Source organism: Callithrix jacchus, chromosome 19 (genome assembly GCF_049354715.1).
Source record: "Callithrix jacchus isolate 240 chromosome 19, calJac240_pri, whole genome shotgun sequence".
Taxonomy (NCBI): Eukaryota; Metazoa; Chordata; class Mammalia; order Primates; family Cebidae; genus Callithrix; species Callithrix jacchus.
Genome location: NC_133520.1, coordinates 41,661,065 through 41,685,000, shown reverse-complemented (window position 1 = coordinate 41,685,000; position 23,936 = coordinate 41,661,065). Strand labels below are relative to the sequence as shown.

The following is a 23,936-nucleotide window of genomic DNA, read 5'->3' as shown; positions in this document are numbered from 1 at the left end:
TAAATGGTTGATCTTGTAAAAAAATTCTGTGGGTATTAACAAGTTGGCTAAGATCTAAAAGAAATTATTTAGCTTTTTTTCATAGATTAAAACATTAAAATCATAATTAATATGGGGCCAGAATCTGGGCCCATGTGTCCGAATAACAGGGTTTCCTTAGAAAACTGATCTGCTGCTTGATGGAAAATTGTAAAGCGTTCTAAAAAGTTTATGACAATCTTACCTTATAGTCAAACTAATTAAAACTGGATAGAGATATAAAATTTTATTTAAAAAACTAGCTTTAACATTAAAGATGCACTAGTGTAAACATGAAATTGGTTTTCTCTCGATGACAATTTTTATGTAACATTAAAAGATAATGAAAGGGTTTTGGTTTAATGCCAGGCAAAAAAAGGAGGAGAAAGAGAAGAGACAGATTGAGTTGGCTTCATGCTATCTTCATTGGGTCTTGTTTGGAAACAGGACCTCTATCATAGTAAAAGGTTTTCTTTTTTAAAAAAATGTTTTTGGAGTTATCATTTTGGCCAAATGAATAACTTAGGTTGACCTAAGATTCTATTTTGTGATATCCAGTGTTTTATACCTTTGATATTTGACAAACTTTCCGAAATCAAATGATAGATGATGTCTCTTTCTAACCTAATATTTTAGATATTAGGTCCTCCGAAGTCCAAAAATGATATATGGCTTATTTGGTGCCAAAATCATACAGGAAGCATTGTCAAATATAAAATCTTGTTTGGCTTTCTTTGGCCTGTATTTGTGAAAATGTGTTATGGGTATATGTTCTAAAATTATGTAAAACTGCTATAATTCTAATGTAACTTAGGATATGTTATCAGTAAAAATTATAATTATGATGCTAAATTACTGTGTGCCACAGAAGTAAATTTCTTTGTCAATGGTTCCTTTCATTGTGGCTGCCCTAAAATGTTTTTGTTATCCACAGACAATTATTTTCTCACTTTGGTCCTCTTTAAAAGATGATTTTATAATCAGCTATAAAACTTGGCAGGTGCTCTTAAAGGCAAGTTTCAGATTAATAACTCTGGGAAACTGTGACATTAGAAAAAACTTTCCAATAGAAAAGTGAATGGTGTTTGGTTTTCTCTGGACTGTATTTGTATAAATATGTTATTGGTATGTGTTCCAAACTTACAGGAAATTTCTATAATGTTGATATAATTTAGTATACATTACTAATAATTACAATGGTTATGTAAAATTGTGTGCCACGGAAGTAACCAAAATTCCTAGTCAGTTGTAGCTTTAATAGTGGCTATAGACGTTTGTCATCCACAGACATTTTGTCTTGCTTTGGTCCTCTTCAAAAGGCAGTTTATATGGCTTTTGAAAAGTTATATAGGACTTTTATAGGTCTTTTGAAAACTTATATAGGAGAGTTATATAGGACTTTTATATGTCTTTTGAAAAGTTATATAGGACAGTTATATAGGACTCTGAGTGCAGGTCCCAAATAACTTTAAAAATTGTGCTATTGAAATAGAGGGGAAAAAAACCAAACTTCTAGGACTCTGATGGAGAATTTATTTAAACCTTTTGTTTTCAGAGTCAAGAGAGCTTATTTCTTTAGAGCTATTTGCGATTCTAACAAGTGACTAAAATATACTCCTGTGAACAAAATTTAGAGCATATTTGTTTCTCTCTACCTGATTTCTCCAGAATTTGGACACTGTGAATATTCTCAATTTAAGGCAGTGTAGTTGATTTCATAAGTAAGAATCTGTTTTCTTTTGTAACTGGACACAATTGGAGAAGCTAGTTATTTACCGAGGCTTTGATTGAAATGGCATGCTTCCTTTAAAGTGTCAAAGTTGACTTATAAAGCCAGTTAAAGCCCATTGGGGAGTCTGGCTAATACCTTGTCCACACAGAGTCCCTGTACAAGGTTCCTGATCTGTGGTAAGTAAAAAATGTCACTTTGTAACAAGCCCAGGAACCTCAAGTTATCTTGGGACCTCAAGAGGAAAGAAATTTTCAAATCCCAAGGCGGAGGTATTGGAGGGTACAAACCCTTGGCTGGGCTTGGCTTTTAAAAAGTCTGATCTGAGATTCTTCATGGAACAGAGTTCTATCAAAGCCAATTTAAAAAGCCTAAGTGGAAAATAATTATTCTTGCTTCACTTCATGCAAATAATCAGGCCAAGTACAGTAAGACTAAAGTCGATTTTGTAAACAAATCAGTTCTATCATGATTTGTTTTTATAAGAATGGAGACTGGAGAGAGAAAAACTTCTCTTCAAAAGAAAAACTATAGTACATTGTAGTTAGCTGTTCTTGAGGTTTTTTTCTGCAGTTTAGACGAAATACTAAATTAGCTGTGGGTTAGAAGCCCCCAAACGAATGCTGTCAAATCTTTGCTGTTAAAATTGGGAGTTGTACTCCTCATAGTAGAACTCATTATTTACCTACAGCAGACTGTTCACTTAAACACTGTAGTGAAACTATGGATGAGAGTACTAATGTTTTTGCCATGCAAGCCTTGGAAACTGAACCAGGCCTGCACGAGTCCACTCAGACAATTGCAAAGTGGTTCCACCCTTCTGACCTTGGGGTTCCCTCCATTCCCATTATGTCCCCTGTCAGTAGGAAGAAGCCAGAGCCATCAACGGCCTTTTCCCATCTTCATAGCCTACACCTTAAGATTAAGATGTTATAAAACCCAAAGGGAGGGATTGAAACTGCCTTTGCAAAATTATGACTGAGACAGTGAGAAAGATCTAACTTAACAGTCTCCATCTTGCTTCTAACCTCAATGCTGTCCTTGTTCATTCCTGGGCATAGGCTGAACCAACTTTGGGAGAAAATTAGTTTGTAGTTTAAATAAATATGGTAACAGCCCTTTCCCAAAGCAGGCCTCCTTCTTGCCTAGGGACTAGATTGCCTTTGTAGGACTAACATCAGCTACAAGATTAGAAATTGTGAGTTAGGAGTCATGCAGCTGGAGGTTACAAGATTCTGAGCCTCTCTACACTGCTCCTAAGATCGGTGTTTGAGAGATTTTGCAGAGCCTGCACTCGGTGGGTCAGCTGGCACCACCCAGATCAATAAACTGGCTCCGATCTTGTGGCCCCCACCCAGGAAGTCACTTAGACAGCTTCTACTCCCTGTGATTTCATCCCTGACCAATCAGCACTCCTGGCTGACCGGCTTCCCCCAACGCAGCAAATTATCCTTAAAAACTCTGCTCCCTGATTGCTCGGTGCCTGGGAGACTGATTTGAGTCATAATAAAACTCTGGTCTCCTGCAATGAATAAATTAAAAAAAAAAAAATATTTATGGTGTGCCTGGCCAGAGTTGGTGGCTCATTCCTGTAATCCCAGCACTTTGGGATGCTGAGGCGGGTGGATCACTTGAGGCCAGGAGTTCAGGACCAGCCTGGGCAACACGGTGAAACACCGTCTCTACTAAAAATACGAAAATTAGCTGGGCCTGGTGGCACACGACTGTAATCCCAGCCACTCAGGAGGCCGAGGCAGGAGAATCGCTTGAACAGGGGAGGCGGAGGTTGCAGTGAGCCGAGATCTCGCCACTGCACTCCAGCCTGGGCAACAGAGTGAAACTCTGTCTCAAAAGCAAACAAAAACGACAACAAAAAATCACTATGGCGTGCCTGCTCCCTTGAAAGCACTGCCAGATATGTATTTGCTATTGTAGCGTCTATACACAATCGCATGAAGATTTGGGCTAAAAGACTACCTTAAAAGTTTCACCTTCATTCCGGCAACTTGGATTTTTCTTTGTCTTTTTTTCCTCTCTTTTTTTTGTTTTTTAATTAACAACTCGGATTTTTTTTAAGTGTTTTTGCAATCTCGCTGCTGGAAAGCTTGGTTCTGCCTTTCCTAAAATCTGGTGTACAGGTTTGCACCCCAGCTGCTTTCAGACCTCTAGGGAGCCCAGGTAGAGGTGCGCGCGCATGCGCACACTTCTCCCTCGCTGGCGCTCAGGCCCGGCCCGCCCTGTCCGGCGGCGCCAGGACCCAAGACCCTGCCGCAACCCGTCCGGCCCACGCCCACGGGGAATGCGCGAGGCCTGAACGGAAGTGGTCCGGGCGGTTGGTGGAGGCCGAGCAGGCGCCATGTCAGCCCGGGAAGTGGCAGTGCTGCTGTCGTGGCTGAGCTGCTGTGGCTTGGCCGTTTGGAGGTAGAGAGACGCCAGCCGCGGGCGAGCGACTGGGCAGGCAGTACCTCCAGCGCGGCAGGGGGGCCCTATTCCCGCTCCCCACCCGATGCGCCCCGGCCGACCACCGCCTCCTCTCCCGGCCTCCGGAACACCAGCATCAGTGTCCCGCAGCTCCCACCCGAGAGTTTTTCATGAGCGAGAGGGGACGCTGTTAGCGCTTTGCTACCCAGATCAGGTTCCTGCAGTAAGGTCGCAGTACCTCCAAGCTGCTGTCCTCGGAACGTCTGAGCCCCTGTGAGATCTTTAATTTTTTTCTTTTTACTGAGACGGAGTCTTGTCGCCAGGCTGGAGTGCAGTGGCACGATCTTGGCTCACTGCAGCTTCCGTCTCCCAAGGTTGAAGCGATTCCCCTGCCTCAGCCTCCTGAGTAGCTGGGACTACAGGCTTTTAGTAGAGACAGGGTTTCACCATGACCAGGATGGTCTCGATCTTCTGACCTCGTGATTCGCCCGCGTCGGCCTCGCAAAGAGTTGGGATTACAGGCGTGAGCCACAGCGCCCCGCCACATTTTTGTTTTTTGGGCGGGGTCGTCTATTTGTTTTGAAAACGGCCTCTTGCTCCTGCAATGCAGTGGTGCCATCATAGCTCCCTATAGCCTGGAACTCCTGGGCTCAAGCGCTTCTCCCACCTGGGCCTCTTGAATAACTGGGACCACAGGCACGCTCCACCACGATTAGCTAAGTTAAAAAAAAAAAAATGATAGAGACAGGGTCTCACAATATTGGCCAGGCTGGTCTCATTAAGTGATCCTCCTTCCTGGGCCTCCCAAAGTGCTGTAGTTACTGGTCCTGAGCTGTGAGCCATGAGCCACAGCACCCTGGCCCTTATGAATTCTTACATTCCTCTCCCCTCGTGCACCCTTCTTTTGCTAGAGAAGAGAGGATCATTGTGGTCCAAGAGTGAGATGACAGTGTCCTCTTCACGAAAGGATAGCACATGTCGATCTGCACACCCCACACACCTATGGGCCTCTTAGATCCGTTTCCAACAATAATACATTAAATATTAGACATGATTAATAAAGCAAGGATGAAAAGGCATTATCATTGTTATCTGCGAATAAGTTAATAAGTTAAACATGACTCTTAGCTACTGTTCTCTCCCTACTCTGTCCTCAGCCCCAGTAGGAGTGGGAAGCTGTTGAGGAGGCCAGTGAGGAGAAAAGACCTGCCGGGAAACGTCATTTTATCATTTAGCTACCAAATCTTATTAAATTACATATTTAACTTTGTAAATTAAAGTACCAAATTTGCCACTTGTATTTTACTCTCTGTAATGAAAAGGATCTTAGATTCATGAGAAGTGTGAAATGGTTCACACTCAAAAAAAGCCTTTGATGACAATAAATTTATAGGTGCATATAAAATACATGAAGATGTTTTTTATTTGATGTGTATATACAGAAAATGTGTTTCATTATAAAGGTGGCTGATTTCTGTTAAAAATTAGAGTTCAGAGTGCTATTAAGGCTTGTATACTTCTGATAAGGGAATTGCATCATGATATCCTAGCAACTCTTCCTCTACATGCAGAACAAAGGCCTCTGATTTAACACTTTATGGATAGAGCAATTGTAATTGCAATTAGATATGCAGTGTAGACATGGAATAGATTCTTGAAGCAAATGGAAGGTGAAGGAATTGTAAGATGATGATTTATGATAGTCACCAGCTACATGTGCCTTTTGAGCACTTGAGATATAGCCCAAATTGAGATGTGTTTAAGTGTAACGTACACACCAGATTTCAGACTTAGTATGAAAAAAATGTAAAATATCTCACTAATTATTTTATACTAATTACATGTTGAATTATAATTATTATTAAAATTAATTTCACCCATTCTTCTTGTGCTTTTAAAGTAGCTACTTGAACATTTTTAATTACAGGAGGTAAGTTGTGTTACATTGGACACAACTGCATTAGATGAATCATACAGACAGAAATTAAGAACCCAAAAAATACAGAAATTAGCTGGGTGTGGTGGCGTGTGCCTATAGTCCCAGCTATTCAGGAGGTTGAGGCCAGAGGATCACTTGAGCCTGAGAGGTCAAGGCTGCAGTGAGCCAAGATCACTGCACTGTACTCCACCCTGGGTGACAGAGAAAGACCCTGTCTCAAAAAAAAAAAAAAAAAAAATACTGCATTTTTGAAATTCCAATCTTTATTATTCTTATTTTAACTCTTTATAAGTGAACGAGTTAGAGCCAATGTTCTTTGAGGGTTTTTGTCCTACCAAAAAATAAAAAAGGAAAAGAATGTTAACTTCTCATATTAGTGTCTTCAGATACTGAGGAAACTCTAACACATCTCGAGATGTGGTTAGAGGTCACCGACAGGCCCAGTTTTAGCCCTGAGTTGCCGTCTAGGAAGGGAATCAGGCAGAAAGGTGAAGCTCCTGGCAGCCCAGGTATGCCCTGACCACATGTAGAATCCTCATATTTGAAGAATAAATTAGTTTTAATATTCATACTTGGCTTCTTCCTCCACAGGTATCACAGTAACAGTCCTGACTATCGAATTTTTAGTACCAGAACTATTGTAAGTGTTGAATTTTTAATAAACTATTATTATTAAATTTTTTGAACTTTGGAGCAGAGAGCAGAGTTAATCATATTGAGTTTTAGTCATTATCACCGTTCCATTTCATTTCTTTCATTTCATATATTACCCTTTTCCATCCCACGCATTACCATGTAGGTCCCCTCCTTAATCCATTTCCTTAAATTTGCATGTAGCAAAAATAGTGCTGTTTTGAGTGTTTCTGTGATTTACTATTTGCAATGTGGTGTTGTTATATAGATAGGAAAACTATTCAGTATATTGCCTAAACTATTCAGAATGGGAGTGCTGTTAATAATTATATAACAGGTATAAATTTACAACAGGTATAAATTGGAACTGTCTAGACAAACCAGGATGTATAGACCTCATTCTCTATATTACTTTTGTTATTCAACACTTTCTACTTCATTTCTTCTTCTTGCTGCTTAATTACTAGTGTAAATCAATTATATTTTATTTATATATACCCCTATTGCTAGACATATAACTTCTTACCATCATAGACAATACTGCAATGAGGGTCTTCTACAAGTCCTTTTATGTATCTATACAATCATTTTTCTGCTATACGTAGCCAAATAGAGTTGCTTGGCCAAGGGAAATACAGACACCTAATTTAACAAAGTTCTGGAAGATTGTTTCCAGAATGGCAGTTAAAATTTATATTCTCACTCAGTGTACATCTTCACCAAAATTTGGTATTATTAAGTTTCCTACTTTTACCAATCTCATTATTATCCAGTAATAGGTAGTGCTGTTGTTGTTTTCAGTTCTCTGATAACTAATGATTTTGAGCATCTCTTCACATATTATGCAGGCTTCTCCTTCTATTACCTGTTCATATCCTTTGCCCATTTTTCATTTAATTTTCTGCCTTTTTCTTATTGACTAACATACTGCTACCTACATTGCATTCTAAAAATTAATTAAATGTTTGTTTCAAACATTCAGTTATCTCTTTCTAGTTTCTTTTTTTTGAGACGGAGTTTTGCTCTTATTACCCAGGCTGGAGTGCAATGGCGCGATCTCGGCTCACTGCAACCTCCGCCTCCTGGGTTCAGGCAATTCTCCTGCCTCAGCCTCCTGAGTAGCTGGCATTACAGGCACGCGCCACCATGCCCAGCTAATTTTTTGTATTTTTAGTAGAGACAGGGTTTCACCATGTTGACCAGGATGGTCTCGATATCTTGACCTCGTGATCCACCCGCCTCGGCCTTCCAAAGATCTCTTTCTAGTTTCTATCAACTTTGTTTATGGATACTTAACTGAAAAAGAACGCTGATTTTCGATGAGCCAAATCTTTACTTTCTCCTCCTTTGCCTTATAATTTAAACTTTTGGGGGCTCTTATTTAATAAAAATCTTTGCTTACCCTGAACTGAATTTTTTTATAATTTTATTTTATATTTCTTATATTTTTACCTTGAGAGTATGTCATAAATCTATCTAGAGTCCACCTTGTATATAGTGCAATAGGCATTCACATTACTTTTTTCACATAGTGAACCAGAATCTATTAAACAGCTCACCGTTCCCCTATTACATCTCTAATGTCACCTGTGTTCCATATGTAGATGAGTTGATTTGTGAACTCTCTTATTTGTCTTAGTGCTAATTCTACATTCTCTTAACTGCTACAGGTTTCTAATGAGTGTTTGCATCTGGTCCTGTGAATCATCTAGTTTGTTCTTCCACAAGACTACTTTGGTTATTTCTGGCTATTTGTGTTTTTATATAAATTTTAGAATAAGGTGTTAATTTTCGCAAACAAAAATCTGCTTAGATTTGAAGAGAACTGATATTGTTATCATAATAACTGCCATCACTATGATATTGACTCTTCCAATCCATGAAAAATGATGTAAGCCTCCAGAGTTGATCTCATTATCTTCTTCCTAACTTCAGTAGATTTCTTCTAACGTCTCCCAGTTAGACAGATGCTCCCTTTTGGGCACAGAGAGACATATTTCATTAAATTAACTAAGTATTTATTGGTTCCTAATTTATTGAATATGGTAAAAAATAGTCACTATAAGTGATATTTATAGTGAATTGTGCAATGCCTTTTCACAGTCTACAGAAAAAGTTTCATGAGTTTTCTCCTTAGACTTGTTTTAGTGAATCATATTAATATATTCACTACATGTGTCATCTTTGGATTTTGGAAGAATTCCACATGGTACCAATGTAGTATTTCAGTATGTTCTCAGGGTCTCTTGTTAATATTTTAAGATTCTTTTATCAATATTCATACATGATATTGCTCTACAGCAGTGTTTCTCAATGAGGATGCCGCTAATATTTTGAGCAGGAAAAGTTTTCATTGTATGGAACTATCCTTTGCTTTGCAGAACATCTTGCTTCCCTGGTTCCCAAACACTAAGTGGCAGTGACAATCCTCAGGGATTGTGTAACCTAAGACATTCTTCCATATTTTCAAATGCCTTCTAAAGAAGGCAGAATCCAGCCAGTACACACTTGTATAGCATGCTGCCTGGTATTCACTTGGAACTGTCGGTGCCTGTGCTGTACAACTCTATAATCAACAAGACAGATAATAACAAGTGTCAGTGAGGATGTAGAGGAATGGGAACTCTTACATTGCTGTCACATGTCAAATGGTACAGGAAAATGGTCTGGTAGCTCTTCAAACAGTTAAACATAGTTGTTACCAATATGTTTTACAGAGTCCACTTCTAGGTAAACAACCGAGAGAAATAAAAGCATAATGTCTACACAGAACTAGTACGTTAATATTCATAGAAGCATTATTCATGATAGCCCCAAGAGCAAACAATGAAAATGTTCATCAGCTAATGAAAAGATAAATAAAATGTAGTATATTTATATAATGGAACATTACTTCTCAATAAAAATGAATGAAGTCCTTTTATGTGCTACAATGCAGATAAGCCTTGAAAACATTGTACTAAGTGCAAGAAACTTTTCACAAAGGACCACATAGTATCTGATTTCATTCACATGAAATGTCCAGAATAGGCAAATGTGTAGAGACATTTGCTAGGGAGACAGGGCTAGGGCGGTAGCCGCCAGGGAGCGTGAGGGTTTTGCGGAGTGTTGATACGTTCTCATACTGATCTCAGCCATAGTTGCAGAGCCACACGAGGACACTAAAAACACGCAATTGTAGACTTTAAATGAGTGAATTATATGACATGAATTATATCTCAAAGTTGTTTTAAAAAACCATGACTACAATACTAATTAGCACACCTAAAAATTAAAAATCATTCCTTAATGTCATCAAATGCCTAGTCAGCATTCAAATGACCAATTGTCATATAAGTGTCATTTTCTGTTTGTTTGTGTAAATCAAGATCCAGATAAGATTTATACATTGTGATTATAAATTTTTTAGTTCCTTTTGTAAAAGGCAAGTTAATTGAGGTAATTAGATATAAAATTTACGCCTTTTAAGCATATAGTTTGATGAGCTTTGAAAATGCATACAGTTGCATTGTCCCCATAATAATGAAGATATAAAACATTTACATCACCCCAAAAAGTTTCATCATGCCCTTTGTAGTCATGCTTTGCCCTCCCTCCCCATCTCTAGCTGTTTGCAGCCACTAATCTATTTCCTGATCCTATAGTTTTGTATTTTCTAGATAGTCATATAAATGAAATCATACTGTATATAGCCTTTTGGGGTCAGTTTTCTCTCACTTGGTTTAGTGCTTTCAGATTCATCCATAATGTTGCATATATAAGAACTTCATTTCTTTGTATTGCTGAGTGGGTATTCCTTTGCATTCATATGCCACAATTTGTTCATTCTCTTATTGATGGCCATTTGGGTTATTTCCAATTTACAGCTATTTCAAATGAAACTGCTATGAACATTCATGTACATATGTGGGGACATACATTTTTATTGTGGTTACATATCTAGGAATGGGATTACTGTGTTAGAAGGCAATGATGTTTACATCAAATAAGAAACTACACAACAGTTTTCTGCTTTTTTCTTTCATTCTCTCTCTTCTGTTCTCCCCCTCCCCTCCCCTCCCCTCCCCTCCCCTCCCCTCCCCTCCCCTCCCCTCCCCTCCCCTCCCTTCCCCTCCTCATTTTTTTGTGAGACACACTCTTACTCTGTTGCCTAGGATGGTCTGTGTGGTACGAACATGGATCACTGCAACCTCGAAATCCTGGACTCAGGTGATTCTTCTGCCTCAGCCTCCTTAGTAGCTGGGACTACAGGCATGCACCACCACTCCCAACTAATTTTATTTTATTTTATTTTTAGTAGAGACAAGGTCTTGCTATGTTGCTCTGGCTGGTCTTGAACTCCTGAGCTCAAGTGATCCTCCCACCTCGGCCTCTGAAAGTGCTGGGATTACAGGCATGAGCCATTGCACCTGGCCCACAACTGTTGTCTGAAATAGGTGTACCATTTGCAGTTCCACCAGCCGCAGAGGAGAGTTCTCATTGTTCTGCATCTTGAATATGTTTTGGCTTGAATTCTACTTTATCTAATATCAGAGTCACAATTCCTGCTCTTATATCGATTTTTTTTTTTTTTTTTTTGATGAGGGGGATAGGACATTTTCCTGGTATGCCTTTGTCCATGACTTAAAAAAAAATTTTTTTTAAGTGTTGATAGAGTTTTTTTTTTTAAGAGAAGTTTTAGGTTCATAGAACAATGGGCAAATAGTACAGAGAGATCCCAGAAAACCTCAGTTTCCCTTATTACTAACATCTTGCATTGGTGTGCTACATATGTTACAATTGATAAGCCAGTATTGATACATCATTGTTAACTAGAATCCATAATTTACATTAGTTTTCACTCTTTGTGTTGTACATTCTGTGAGCATGAAAAACGTTTAGTGACATGTTTCTACCATATGGTATCACACAGAATAGTTTCACTGCCCTAAAAATTCTCTCTGCTCTGCCTTTTCAATCCTCCCTCTCCCCAGCCCCTTACAACACTGATCTTTTAACTGTCTCCATAGTTTTGCCTTTTCCAGAATGTCATTTACTGGGAATCAAACAGTATGGAGCCTTTTCAGACTGGCTTCTTTCACTTAACAATACACAGTTAAGTTTCCTCCGTGTCTTTTCATGGCTTGATAGCTCGTTTCACTTTAGCACTGAGTAATATTCTATCGTCTGGATGTACCATTCATGTAGTGAAAGATATCCCAGCTTGGGCAATTATAGATAAAGCCGCGCCGCTGCAAACATTCATGTGCAGGTTTTTGTTTGTGTGAATACAAAAAAAAGTGCAATTGCTAGATATATGATAGGAGTGTGTTTAGTTTTGTAAGAAATTGCCAAACTGTCCTCCAGGATGGCTGGCCCATTTTACATCGTCACCAGCAATGAGTGACAGCGCTGTTGTTCCACATCCTCACCAGCATCTGCCATTGTCAGCGTTTTGGATTTCTGCCATTCTAATAGGTGTGTCATGGTATCTTGTTGCTTTAATGTCCAATTCCCTGAGGACATGATGTGGAGAGGCTTTTCATATCCTTACTTATCACCTGTGTATTATCTTTGGTGAGGTCTCTGTTCAGATCTTTTGTCCATTTTTAAAGATGGGTTTTTGTTTTCTTATTGTTGAGTTTTAAGAGTTTTTTTGTGTCTGCATTTTGGATGCCAATGTTTTATCAGATATGAGGAACTTCGCAAATATCTTCTCCCAGTCTGTTGCTTGTCTTTTCATTTTGTTAACAGTGACTTTTACAAAGCAGAAGTTTTTAATTTTAATGAAGTCCAGTTTATCAAAAGTTTTTTTGTTTGTGCTTTTTGTGATGTATTTAAGAAGCTGTGGCCAAACCCAAAGTCACCTAGGTTTTCTCCCATTGCTTTTTAGTCTTTCTGGGTCGCTCTTTCCTTCTGGTATTTCTCTTGAACACAGCATGTATTGGGTCTTGCTGTGTGAGGTAAGCCCATTCACATTTAATTATATAAGATGTCTGTGGTTTCAATTCTCATATTAGTTTATCTTAGGTGTTCTATATTTACTGTTCTTTCTTTGCTGGATTCTTTAAAAAATTACCTTTCTTTATTTAGAAAGGCTTTATTTTTGTTTTACTGGTTACCTTCATGCTTATACCTTTTGAACATCTTTGGTGCCCTCCTCTCTTATTTACTCTTTTACTGCCTGGTTTCTTTTTTTTGCCGGAGTCCCACTCTGTCGCCAGACAGGAGTGCAACGGTGCAGTCTTGGCTCACTGCAACCTCTGACTCCTGGGTTCAAGCGATTCTCTTGCCTCAGCCTCCCAAGTAGCTGGGATTACAGTTACAGGTGCCCATCACCACACCCAGCTAGTTTTTTTTTTTTTGAGACGGAGTTTCGCTCTTGTTACCCAGGCTGGAGTGCAATGGCGCGATCTCGGCTCACCGCAACCTCCGCCTCCTGGGTTCAGGCAATTCTCCTGCCTCAGCCTCCGGAGTAGCTGGGATTACAGGCACGCACCACCATGCCCAGCTGATTTTTTAAATTTTTAGTAGAGACGGGGTTTCACCACGTTGACCAGGATGGTCTCGATCTCTTGACCTCGTGATCCACCCGCCTCGGCCTCCCAAAGTGCTGGGATTACAGGCTTGAGCCACCGCGCCCGGCCCCCAGCTAGTTTTTAAATATTTTTTTAGTAGACAGGATTTCACCATGTTGGCCAGGCTGGTCTTGAACTCCTAATATTGTGATCCATCTACCCCAGCCCCCCAAAGTGCCAGGATTACAGGTGTGAGCCGCCTCGCTTGGCTTACTGCCTGATTCCTTATTCAACCAGGCAATGATCTTATTCTACTTTCAGTTATCTTACACTTATGTTCATTTCAGTTTTTCAATTTCATGTGTTATTATTTAATTATATAATATTATTATAAGAAGACTATTTTTCTTTAATTATAGTTACTGTTATTGATCTGTTCCAGACATTTTGGTTTTCTTCTTCAGGATCTCCAGATATATGTATATTGGATTTTCTGTCCCTATCTTTTATATTTGTTGCTTACTCTTAAATCACTTAATCATTTTTTAATCTCTTCTTTTTTTTAGACCAGGTCTTGGTCTCGCTCTGTCCCCAAGGCTACAGTGAAGTGATGCAGTCACAGCTCACTACAGCCTTTAACTCCTGGACTCAGGACTCAAGTGATCCTCCCACCTCAGCCGCCACAGTAGCTGGGACTACAGATGTGTGCCACCACACCCAGCTAATTTTTAAATTTTTTATAGAGAGGGGTCTCCCTATGTTGCCCAGGCTGGTCTTGAACTCCTGGGCTAAAGCAGTTCTCCTGCCTCAGCCTCCCAAAGTGCCAGAATTACAGGCATGAGCCACTGGGCCCTGTCTCTTCCTTTTTTAGTTTGAAAAACTTTTCTTCTTTTAACCTGCTATTTCACTCAAGGCCTTATCTATTATATTTATTCACAATGTGTTTTTTCTAGTTTAGTTTATTATTGAAATGACTTTTTCTTTTCATTCTAATTTTTTTCTGAGTTTGGGCTCATTTTTGAGTTTTGAATTCTGATTTATATTGTTCTTTCATAACTGCTATCTTACTTTTATTTATTTATTTATTTATTTATTTGAGATGGAGTTTCGCTCTTGTTACCCAGGCTGGAGTGCAATGGCGCAATCTCGGCTCACCACATCCTCCGCCTCCTGGGTTCAGGCAATTCTCCTGCCTCAGCCTCCTGAGTAGCTGTGATTACAGGCACGTGCCACCATGCCCAGCTAATTTTTTGTATTTTTAGTAGAGACGGGGTTTCACCATGTTGACCAGGATGGTCTCGATCTCTTGACCTCGTGATCCACCCGCCTCGGCCTCCCAAAGTGCTGGGATTACAGGCTTGAGCCACCGCGCCCGGCCACTTTTATTTATTTTACCTCATTTTGATAAGTAGATGTATCTGAGTTCTCCAGGGAAGTGGACCAAATCGAATTTATACATATTAAATATCTAGATATGATATACACATATGAAGATATTTATTTTAAGAAATTGGTGCATGTGATTGTAGAGTCTGACAAGTCTAAACTTTTTAGATCAGGGAGGGGGAGGAGGAAAAGAAACAAATGGTTGCCGGGCGTGGTGGCTCAAGCCTGTAATCCCAGCACTTTGGGAGGCCGAGGCGGGTGGATCACGAGGTCAAAGAGATCGAGACCATCCTGGTCAACGTGGTGAAACCCCATCTCTACTAAAAATACAAAAAATTAGCTGGGCACGGTGGCGCGTGCCTGTAATCCCAGCTACTCGGGAGGCTGAGGCAGGAGAATTGCCTGAACCCAGGAGGCGGAGGTTGCTGTGAGCCGAGATTGTGCCATTGCACTCCAGCCGGGGTAACAAAAGCGAAACTCCATCTCAAAAAAAGAAAAAAATGGTTTTAAATAAAACTTTGAGGTCAGGCCAGCAGGCTAGAAACTCAGGCAAGAGTTAACGCTGCAATCATGAGACAGAATTTCTTTTTATCCAGGAAACCTCAGTTTTTGCTCTTTAGGATTTCAGCTGATTGGTTGAGGCCCCACCCTCACGACAGGGGGTATTTATTCTTCTTCTTTACTTAAAGTTAACTGATTGTAGATTTAAACCACCTCTGCAGAATACCTCACAGCAATACCCAGATTTGTGTTTGATTAAATAACTGGGTGCCAGGTTCTAGCCAAGTTGATACATAGAACTAACCCTCACATTAGGTTATACTTTCCATTTGTTTCTTGGGAAAGTCTTAACAGTGTTCTTACAGCGATGTTGTTCTGCCTGTTATTCTCTTATGACTGTGTGGGATTTGGCTGTGATCCTTTTTCTGTTGCTCATTTTTCTACATGAAATTAATGTTCCTGATCTTTAAGGTTGGGAGGAGTGGGTCAGAATAACGTTTCTGACCTCGTGGCTTCAGTGTTCCCACTTCTGCTGTTTTGTAGTGGAGAAAAATAAAGTTAATACTTTTAAGTTCTGTTTCCCTTCCTCTTCTATGTCTTCCCTTTGTCTTTAGATTTAACAAACTATATCCCCATCGCCCCTTCCCTTTCCTGCTCGATTGCATTTCTTCTACCTGCATTTCTGTTCACTCCGGTCTTTGTTCTAGAAGGCGCCTGCGGCTGATTGGTCCTGTGGTTGATAGGTCCTAGCCTGGAGTTCATAGATCCCAGCTTCACCTGCCCTTTCAGATATTATTGGGACCTCTTGCATAGAACTTTAGAAATTGCCAAGTTCAGAATCCCCTTCAGTTAGAGTGTTGTCCTCAGATTGGCCTGCCACGGCCTTCGCTGAACATCTGCTACTGATTTAGGGGTTCTCGTCTTCTCAGGTTGACCTTCTTGGCTTTCCTTCACTTCCTTACACTGATCTCATACAAATCTGCTAGCTTTTGTTGGTTTCCTCCAACCCACTTACATTTTGGGATTTGAGAGATGCCTTGTTACTGAGTTTTATTATTGATTGGTGTCCAGTGTTTTTGGGGACTATCCTAATTGTTCTTTCTGTGTTTATTAGGAAATTTAAATAGATTTAACAAACTATATCCCCATCGCCCCTTCCCAATGCTCTTTCATTTGTTTTCTTTTATAAATTTCTGTTTTTTCTCTTTTTTATATGTTTCCTTTTATTTGGGGGGATCTTCTCTGTTGTCCTATTATCATCTTACACCAAAAATAGAGTTTATTCGCTTTCAAATTGTCTTATTTCTTTTGTATACATTTAAGGTGACAGATTTTCTTCTAGAAACTTTTCTTTTTCTTTCTCTTTTTAAATTTTATTTATTTATTTATTTATTTTGAGACGAAGTCTCATTCTGTCCCCTAGGCTGGAGTGCAGTGGCGCAATCTTGGCTCACTGCAACGTCTGCCTCCTGGGTTCAAGCAATTCTCCTACCTCATTCTCCTGAGTAGCTGAGATTACAGGCTCTTGCCACCATACCTGGCTAATTTTTGTATTTTCAGTAGAGACAGAGTTTCACCATGTTCACCAGGCTGGTCTCAAACTCCTGGTCTCAAGTGATCCACCTGCCTCGGTCTCCCAAAGAGCTGAGATTACAGGTGTGAGCCACCACCCCTGGCCTAAAAACTTCTTATACTACATACCATGAATTTTTAATAATATTAAATGCTTTTACTATTTATTCACAAACATTTTATAATTTACATCATGATTTTTGCTTATGAATCATTCAGAAGTACAGGTTTTGTTTTTGCTTTTATTTTTTAAAGACTCCAAAATCTTAGGATTTTTTTCTGGCGAACTTTATGAGAAATTCTAATTTTGTTTCACTAATATCAAAGGACATGGTATATGTGATAGTAATTCTTCAAAATTGGTTAAAACTTTCCTTGGAAGTGTGGTCAGTTTTGGTAATTGTTCTATGTGAGCTTGCAAATGATGTAGACATTTTATATTGCTTAATTTTCGGGCTGGGTACAATGGCTCATGCCTGTAATCCTGGCACTTTGGGAGGACTGCTTGAGGCCATGAGCTTGAGTCAAGCCTGGTCAACATAGTGAGATCCCGTCTTTATTAAAACAAAAAATAAAAGGGAAAAACTTTTTAGGAATGTTTATCATTTTAACATATATATCATAAACTTACTAACTATATTTTCTAAGTCTTTGACTACCTGTCCCTCTCTTCCCCAAGTGTTAGAAGTGTCTATTAAAAATCTACCACTATATTTATGGCTTTTGGAATTTCTTCTAGTAATTCTATCAAATTTTGCTTAATATATTTCAGAGTTATGTTGCATCTTCTCATGAATTTTTCTGTTTTTTCTTCTTATACACTATCCTATAATATAAAATCTATGAAACAGGTGGCATTATAGCTCCATTTTCCAAGTTAAAACACCAAAGCAATCTTCATCTCTGTATATATAATTTTGTGTCAAGTATTAGAAGGTAAAATTGGGTTCCAACTCTGGCTGAAGGGGAGGAGCAGTGCTGAAACTGAGACTGACAGTGTTAGAAAGTGACGTGGTATATTCCGGAGGGGAAAGAAAGAATTTCTAAATGAAACAATAGAGAGGCAGGAAAAAAGGAGCTTTAGAAATAAGAAAAAGGTGCCCGATGAAAGTTACGTTGATAGTAATATGTGAATAATAGAATGTCAGAATTAAAAGTGACTTGTTTTTAAGTGAAGGCTCATTTCTCATTTGCCTTTTTATAATCTCCAGAATCTACCGGAGTGCCAGTCACTGCTTACTGAATAGATTCTTTCTTTCTTTCTTTTTTGAGATAGAGTTTTGCTCTTGCCGCCCAGGCTGGAGTGCAATGGCATGATTTTGGCTCACTGCAACCTCCACCTCCCAGGTTCAAGCAATTCTCTTGCCCCAGCCTCCCAAGTAGCTAGGATTACAGGCGCCTGCCACCACGTCCAGATAATTTTTGTGTTTTTAATAGAGACAGGGTTTCACCATGTTGGCCAGGCTGGTCTCAAACTCCTGACCTCAGGTGATCCACCTGCCTCAGCCTCTCAAAGTGCTGGGATTATAGGCATGAGCATCCCATCTGGCTAATAGATTGTTTCTGAAGTAAATAAAAGTAAAAGTTTGCAGTTTTCTGGAGTGACAGCTAAAGTCTCCCAGGTGGGTTAATTTACCTTTTCTTTGTCACATTACTTTGTACAATTTAAGGGGAATTGAGTTTTAGTTATTCTTTCCTTAAATAATTAGGAACCAGAAAATTGAATCCTACAACTGAGCCCGGAGGTGAAAATTTTGAATCATGTTTTTTGTGAACTCTTACTTTCTTTTTTAGATTAAGTTAGAGTATGAAGGAACATCATTTACTGAGTGGAGTGTGCCAGAAACTTGTACTGTGCTAGATAAAAGGTAAGAGTTATGCCATGATTATCAATGTATGTGTATTTTTTTAAATCATTCACATAATATGAACATTCAGATTCAAGCCTGTGATTTAATGTGAATTTTCTTTCATTAAGGAGACGTGAAAAGTAAGACAAAATCATGTTGAATATAGATAGAAGTAAAATATTGCAAATATTTAAAAATGTCTCTTAACAGCATATAGTTGAAGTTTTTAGGCTTAAAAAATAGTAAGGGGATTTTATATATCTCTGTGCACCTGTAATTCTTATTTCCCACCTCTTTTAACACTAGATTGCCCGTGACAGAATTGCGTTGTTTTTCTCCTGGTATTCATGCTGTAAAACCAATTGTTATGGGCCCAGTAAGTTCATTTTAATGATAAGTTATTAAATCTTGAATAATCATCCTGTTATCCTGTTACATTTTATTTTGCCTTTCTTTTGAGCTTTTCAGTCTAATTTAACCTGTTTTAAACAGTATTAATTGTAACTATAAACACGTGCTATTTTAAAGTTATTGGCATATGTCAATTTTTAGATATATCTCATGTTAAATTCTTTTTTTTTTTTTTTTTGAGACGGAGTTTCGCTCTTGTTACCCAGGCTGGAGTGCAATGGCGCGACCTCGGCTCACCTCAACCTCCGCCTCCTGGGTTCAGGCAATTCTCCTGCCTCAGCCTCCCGAGTAGCTGGGATTACAGGCCCACGCCACCATGCCCAGCTAATTTTTTGTATTTTTAATAGAGACGGGGTTTCACCATGTTGACCAGGATGGTCTCGATCTTTTGACCTCGTGATCCACCTGCCTCAGCCTCCCAAAGTGCTGGGATTACAGGTGTGAGCCACCGCGCCCGGCCTCTCATGTTAAATTCTAAATTATAAAATCATATACAACTTTGATCTTGGTATTTTTAGTAATAAGTATGTTAAAGTTCATAGCCACCACCTTAATGGCAGTAGGACTTTCAGACGAACGGGTCTCATGTCATACACTTTTATGCCAACATCTAGGATTAGGAGTAATTTCTAGCAGATTTATTTTTACTCCACTGCATTTTCTTCAATTGAAAAAATCATGTGAATGCAAATGAATTAGAATGAGGTTGAATCTCTCTAGTTTACCAAAAACACCCAAAGACAAAGTAAAACGTTTTAAGACATTGGTACTTTAATAAGTAACAAAATCCTGGCCACATACCTCACAGCTGATGTTCCCACACAAGTGTGTCTGAAGCTACTGTCCTACAGATGCCATGTGACCAATCCTGCCTTTACTTTGAGGCTTGAGCCTTCTCTTTAATTAAAAAACCTTAGTGTCAGGGCCGGGTGCGGTGGCTCACGCCTGTAATCCCAGCACTTTGCAAGGCCGAGGCAGGGGGATCACGAGGTCCAGAGATCGAGACCATCCTGGTCAACATGGTGAAACCCCATCTCTACTAAAAATACAGAAAATTAGCTGGGCATGGTGGCCTGTGCCTGTAATCCCAGCTACTCGGGAGGCTGAGGCAGGAGAATTGCCAAAACCGAGGCGGCGGAGGTTGCAGTGAGCTGAGATCGCGCCATTGCACTCCAGCCTGGATAACAAGAACGAAACTCCATCTCAAAAAAAAAACCTTAGTGTCAAGGCACAAGTGGACAGAGTGATGTGGGAGAGGCCAGGAGGCCAGATGAATATTAATTTGTTTTTCAATTCTTATGGAGTGAAAACTATTTGAATTTGTCTTTTTGAGTCTATGATTATTTGCGTGTTTCAAGAACACAACCCATGAAGAAGTAAAGGACTCCTTTTCCTTCTGTAGTTGAAGAGATACATCTGACTTTCTTTTTTTCTTTTTTTCTCTTGAGGTGGAGTTTTGCTCTTGTTGCCCAGGCTGGAGTGTAATGGCATGATCTTGGCTCTCAACTTTGCCTCCTTGGTTCAAGCGATTCTCCTGCCTCAGCCTCCCGAGTAGCTGGGATTACAAGCATACCCCACTGTGCCCGGGTGATTTTGTATTTTTAGGTAGAGATGGGGTTTCACCATGTTGGTCAGGCTGGTTTCGAACTCCTCACCTCAGGTGATCTGCTGACCTTGGCCACCCAAAGTGCTGGGATTACAGGCATGAGCCACTGCTCCAGGCCACATCTGATTTTTGAAAAGGACTCAGTTATAACAACCAGAAGCATTGCCGAAAGTCTATGGGAAGCGAAATTATCCTCACTGAATGAGAAGATTAGTTGAATTGTATTTCAGTGAAGAAGACAAATGTAATAAAAATGATAAAGATGGCAAGTCATCAAAATGTCTTCTAAATTTTTCATTCATGATAGGAAGTTTTTAACTACAGAGAGTAGACAAAGAATTGATGTAGTATTTATATATATATAAATTTAAATATATATATTTAAATTCTATTCTGAAATTTATTTATTCTTCCTCTGATCTTAGATAAGTAACTTACTTCCTCTGTGACTTCTATGCCTATATCCATATTTGCATTTGATTTAATGTTAATATATCACAATTTCTTTTGCATTTTCTTTTAGGATGAAGAAGAACGCTATTTATTTGTGGCCACTTCTCATATTTGTTTTCTGTGGTACTATAGAGTTAAGTAAGTAATGCAGTACTAAATAGGTAATTATGCTTTTAAAGAGTATTCTGCTTCAACTTTTAATTAACCACAAATAGATTATCTGTATTATGGTTTCCATATAACTTTCATTCACCAACCAAGATATTCTCAAATACACTGCCAAAGAAATACTGAAGAACAAACAGTAAAAATAAGAGCTACCGCTATTTAAGCATATACTGTGTCTACATGTTTATATTTTAATATCAATTCTTTCTTAATTTTTATAATAACCACATAAATTTGTATTTATAGATGTGGAAACATAAGCTTGGATGGGTTAAACAATTTGGAAAAAAATACAAAGCTACTGGCCAGGCACGGTGGTTCACACCTGTAATCCTAGTACTTTGGGAGGCTGAGGCGGGCAGATCACAAGGTCAGGAGTTCGAGACCAGCCTGACCAAAATGGTGAAACCCTGTCTCTACTAAAAACACAAAAATTAGCTGGGTGTGATGGCACATGTCTGTAATCCCAGCTACTCAGGAGGCTGAGGCAGGAGCCTCAGGAGGCAGAGGTTGCAGTGAGCTTAAACCCAGGAGGCAGAGGTTGCAGTGAGCCAAGATCGCACCACTGCACTCCAGCTTGGGTGAGAGAGTGAGACTCCATCACAAAAAAAAAAAAAAAAAAAAAGCACAGAGCTACTACAAGATAGCATTGAGATTTGACTCTGGTTTTTCAATCTACAGGGCTCTTCTGTCGTATGCATTTCAAAAATACTTTCTTTGTATTGGATAGCTTTTTAAACTCATTACAACATTCAAGTAGCTCAGTATAAGAAGGGAAAAGTGGTACACAAATACATAATTAACTGTGTAAAAATCATTCAGTAAGTTAGAAACGTACCGATGAGTCAGAATATGCTGTGGTATCATAGTCACGGCAACATCCCACGCACTGTGTAAGATATAAGGAACTACGTTATGTGGATCCTGACCACAAGATGCCTGGAAAGTACTTATTTCTTTTTATCCACATCACTTCCATTCCCTTAAGGAAACCATTCTTCCCTACTCTGTGACAATATTGTTAATTTCATGTGATGTATGTGGACTAACTCTGCCAACCCACAGTTTCTTGGTTACAGTTATTAGTTGAGGATTGGCACATATATGATCCGGGCAGAACCAAGCAGAATACTCAAGTCTTCAGTAAAGCATGATTGTTGCTGATAATTTTATTGTCCTGGTTCACATAGTCCCTTAAGTGCAATTTTGGATCGGACATCCTGAGCTAGACTATTAGTCCTAATAATACCTAGGCTTCAGCAGGCACCACCAGGAGTACACGTTTACCATAATCTCTGACTCACTGCCACCTTCCCAGCATCTTACTGAGAAGCCGGGAGAATTGAATCTCTGCTACTCATGAAACTGGCAGGCTTTTGTCGTTGGCAGTTTCAGAAATCCCAATCACCAGCTTTTCCTCTATGGTTTCTGAAACAGTTGAGAAAGACACAAGGGCAAGTTTGGGGATAACAAATTCTGATAGAAGCCAGGCACAGTGGCTCATGCCTGTAGCCCTCGCTACACAGGAGGCTGAGTTAGAATCACATGAGCTCAGGAGTTTGAGGTTACTGTGTCAAGGTTATGGTGAGCTATGATTATGCCACTGCACTCCAGCTTGGGTGACAGAATGAGACTCTGTCTCATAAAATAAAATAGTAGGCCGGGCATAGTGGCTCATGCCTATAATCCCAACACTTTGGGAGGCTGAGGTGGGTGGATCACCTGAAGTTAGGAGTTCGAGACCAGCCTGGCTGACACGTCGAAACCTCATCTCTACTAAAAATACAAACAATTAGCTGGGCATGGTGGCGCATGCCTGTAGTTGCAGCTACTTGGGAGAGCGGGCAGGAGAATCACTTGAACCCAAGAGGTGGAGGTTGCAGTGAGCCAAGGTCTCACCACTGCTTTCCAGCCTTGGCAACAAGAGCAAAACTCCATCTCAATAAATAAATTATTTAATTAAAATAAAAAAATAAAATGAAATAAAATATCCCTGGTAGAGTTTAACTGTAAAACAGGACTTGCCCCTTTGGCCAAATGGGCTACTTTCTATTTCTATTCTTCCAAGTAGAGTTCTTGGGAACCATGAGGGAGGATAATCTGTTGCAATAAGACTATCTGTTTGTGTCCCACCCCTTTTACCCCCACATTTTTATGCTGAAACCTAATCCCTGATGTGATGGTATCTGGAGGTAGCGCCTTTGGGAAGTGGTTAGGTCATGAGAGGACAGTCCTTATGAATGGGATTAGTGCTCTTACAAAAGAGACCCAAAAGATTTCCTTTTTCCCTTCCACCATGCGAGGACCTAATGAGAAGATAGTACCTTGATCTTTAGACTTTGCAGCCTCCAAAACTATGAGAAGTAGAGGTTTGTTGTTAAAGCCACCCAGTCTATGGTATTTTTGTTATAGCAGCCCAAACTAGGACATCTGCCAAGAAGCATTTAATGGATTACCAATTTCATTTACCCGCATTGAGACCTAAGAGCTAGGGCTAAAAAAGATGGGCCTCCAGGCTACCCTGATCTAGATATGTTTTCTCCACGTTAGTAAGAACAGAAAGAAAGACACCTATCCAGGAGGCAGATTAGTCCAAAAGAGAACTCCACAGAAGCTAAGAGTTCTTCTAAGAGTTGTTCTGTCACCTGTAAAAATATCAATTAAAGAATAATAATGAGGCCTAGCATGGTGGCTCATGCTTAAAATCTCAGTGTTTTGGGAGGTCAGGGCAAGAGGATTGCCTGAGCGCAGG

The 23,936-nt window shown here is 39.6% G+C and overlaps 1 protein-coding gene across 8 annotated transcripts in view; it reads left to right on the top strand.

Annotated features, from left to right (window-relative positions):
• The first annotated feature begins 4,078 nt into the window (after positions 1-4,078).
• Positions 4,079-23,936, top strand: part of CATSPERE (catsper channel auxiliary subunit epsilon) — a 147,614-nt gene continuing 127,756 nt past the window's right edge. For 4 of the 8 annotated variants that reach the window (XM_035280412.3, XM_035280413.3, XM_035280410.3 and 1 more), the window contains exons 1-5: positions 4,079-4,168; positions 6,699-6,747; positions 18,491-18,564; positions 18,853-18,922; positions 21,087-21,154. In XM_035280412.3, the coding sequence (XP_035136303.1) occupies positions 4,104-4,168; positions 6,699-6,747; positions 18,491-18,564; positions 18,853-18,922; positions 21,087-21,154 (326 nt within the window). In that variant the 5' untranslated portion in view covers positions 4,079-4,103. Of the gene's footprint in view, positions 6,617-6,698; positions 6,748-18,490; positions 18,565-18,852; positions 18,923-21,086; positions 21,155-23,936 lie in introns of all 8 variants that reach the window. The other 4 variants (XM_035280416.3, XM_035280418.3, XM_078357195.1 and 1 more) reach the window with 3 other exon arrangements.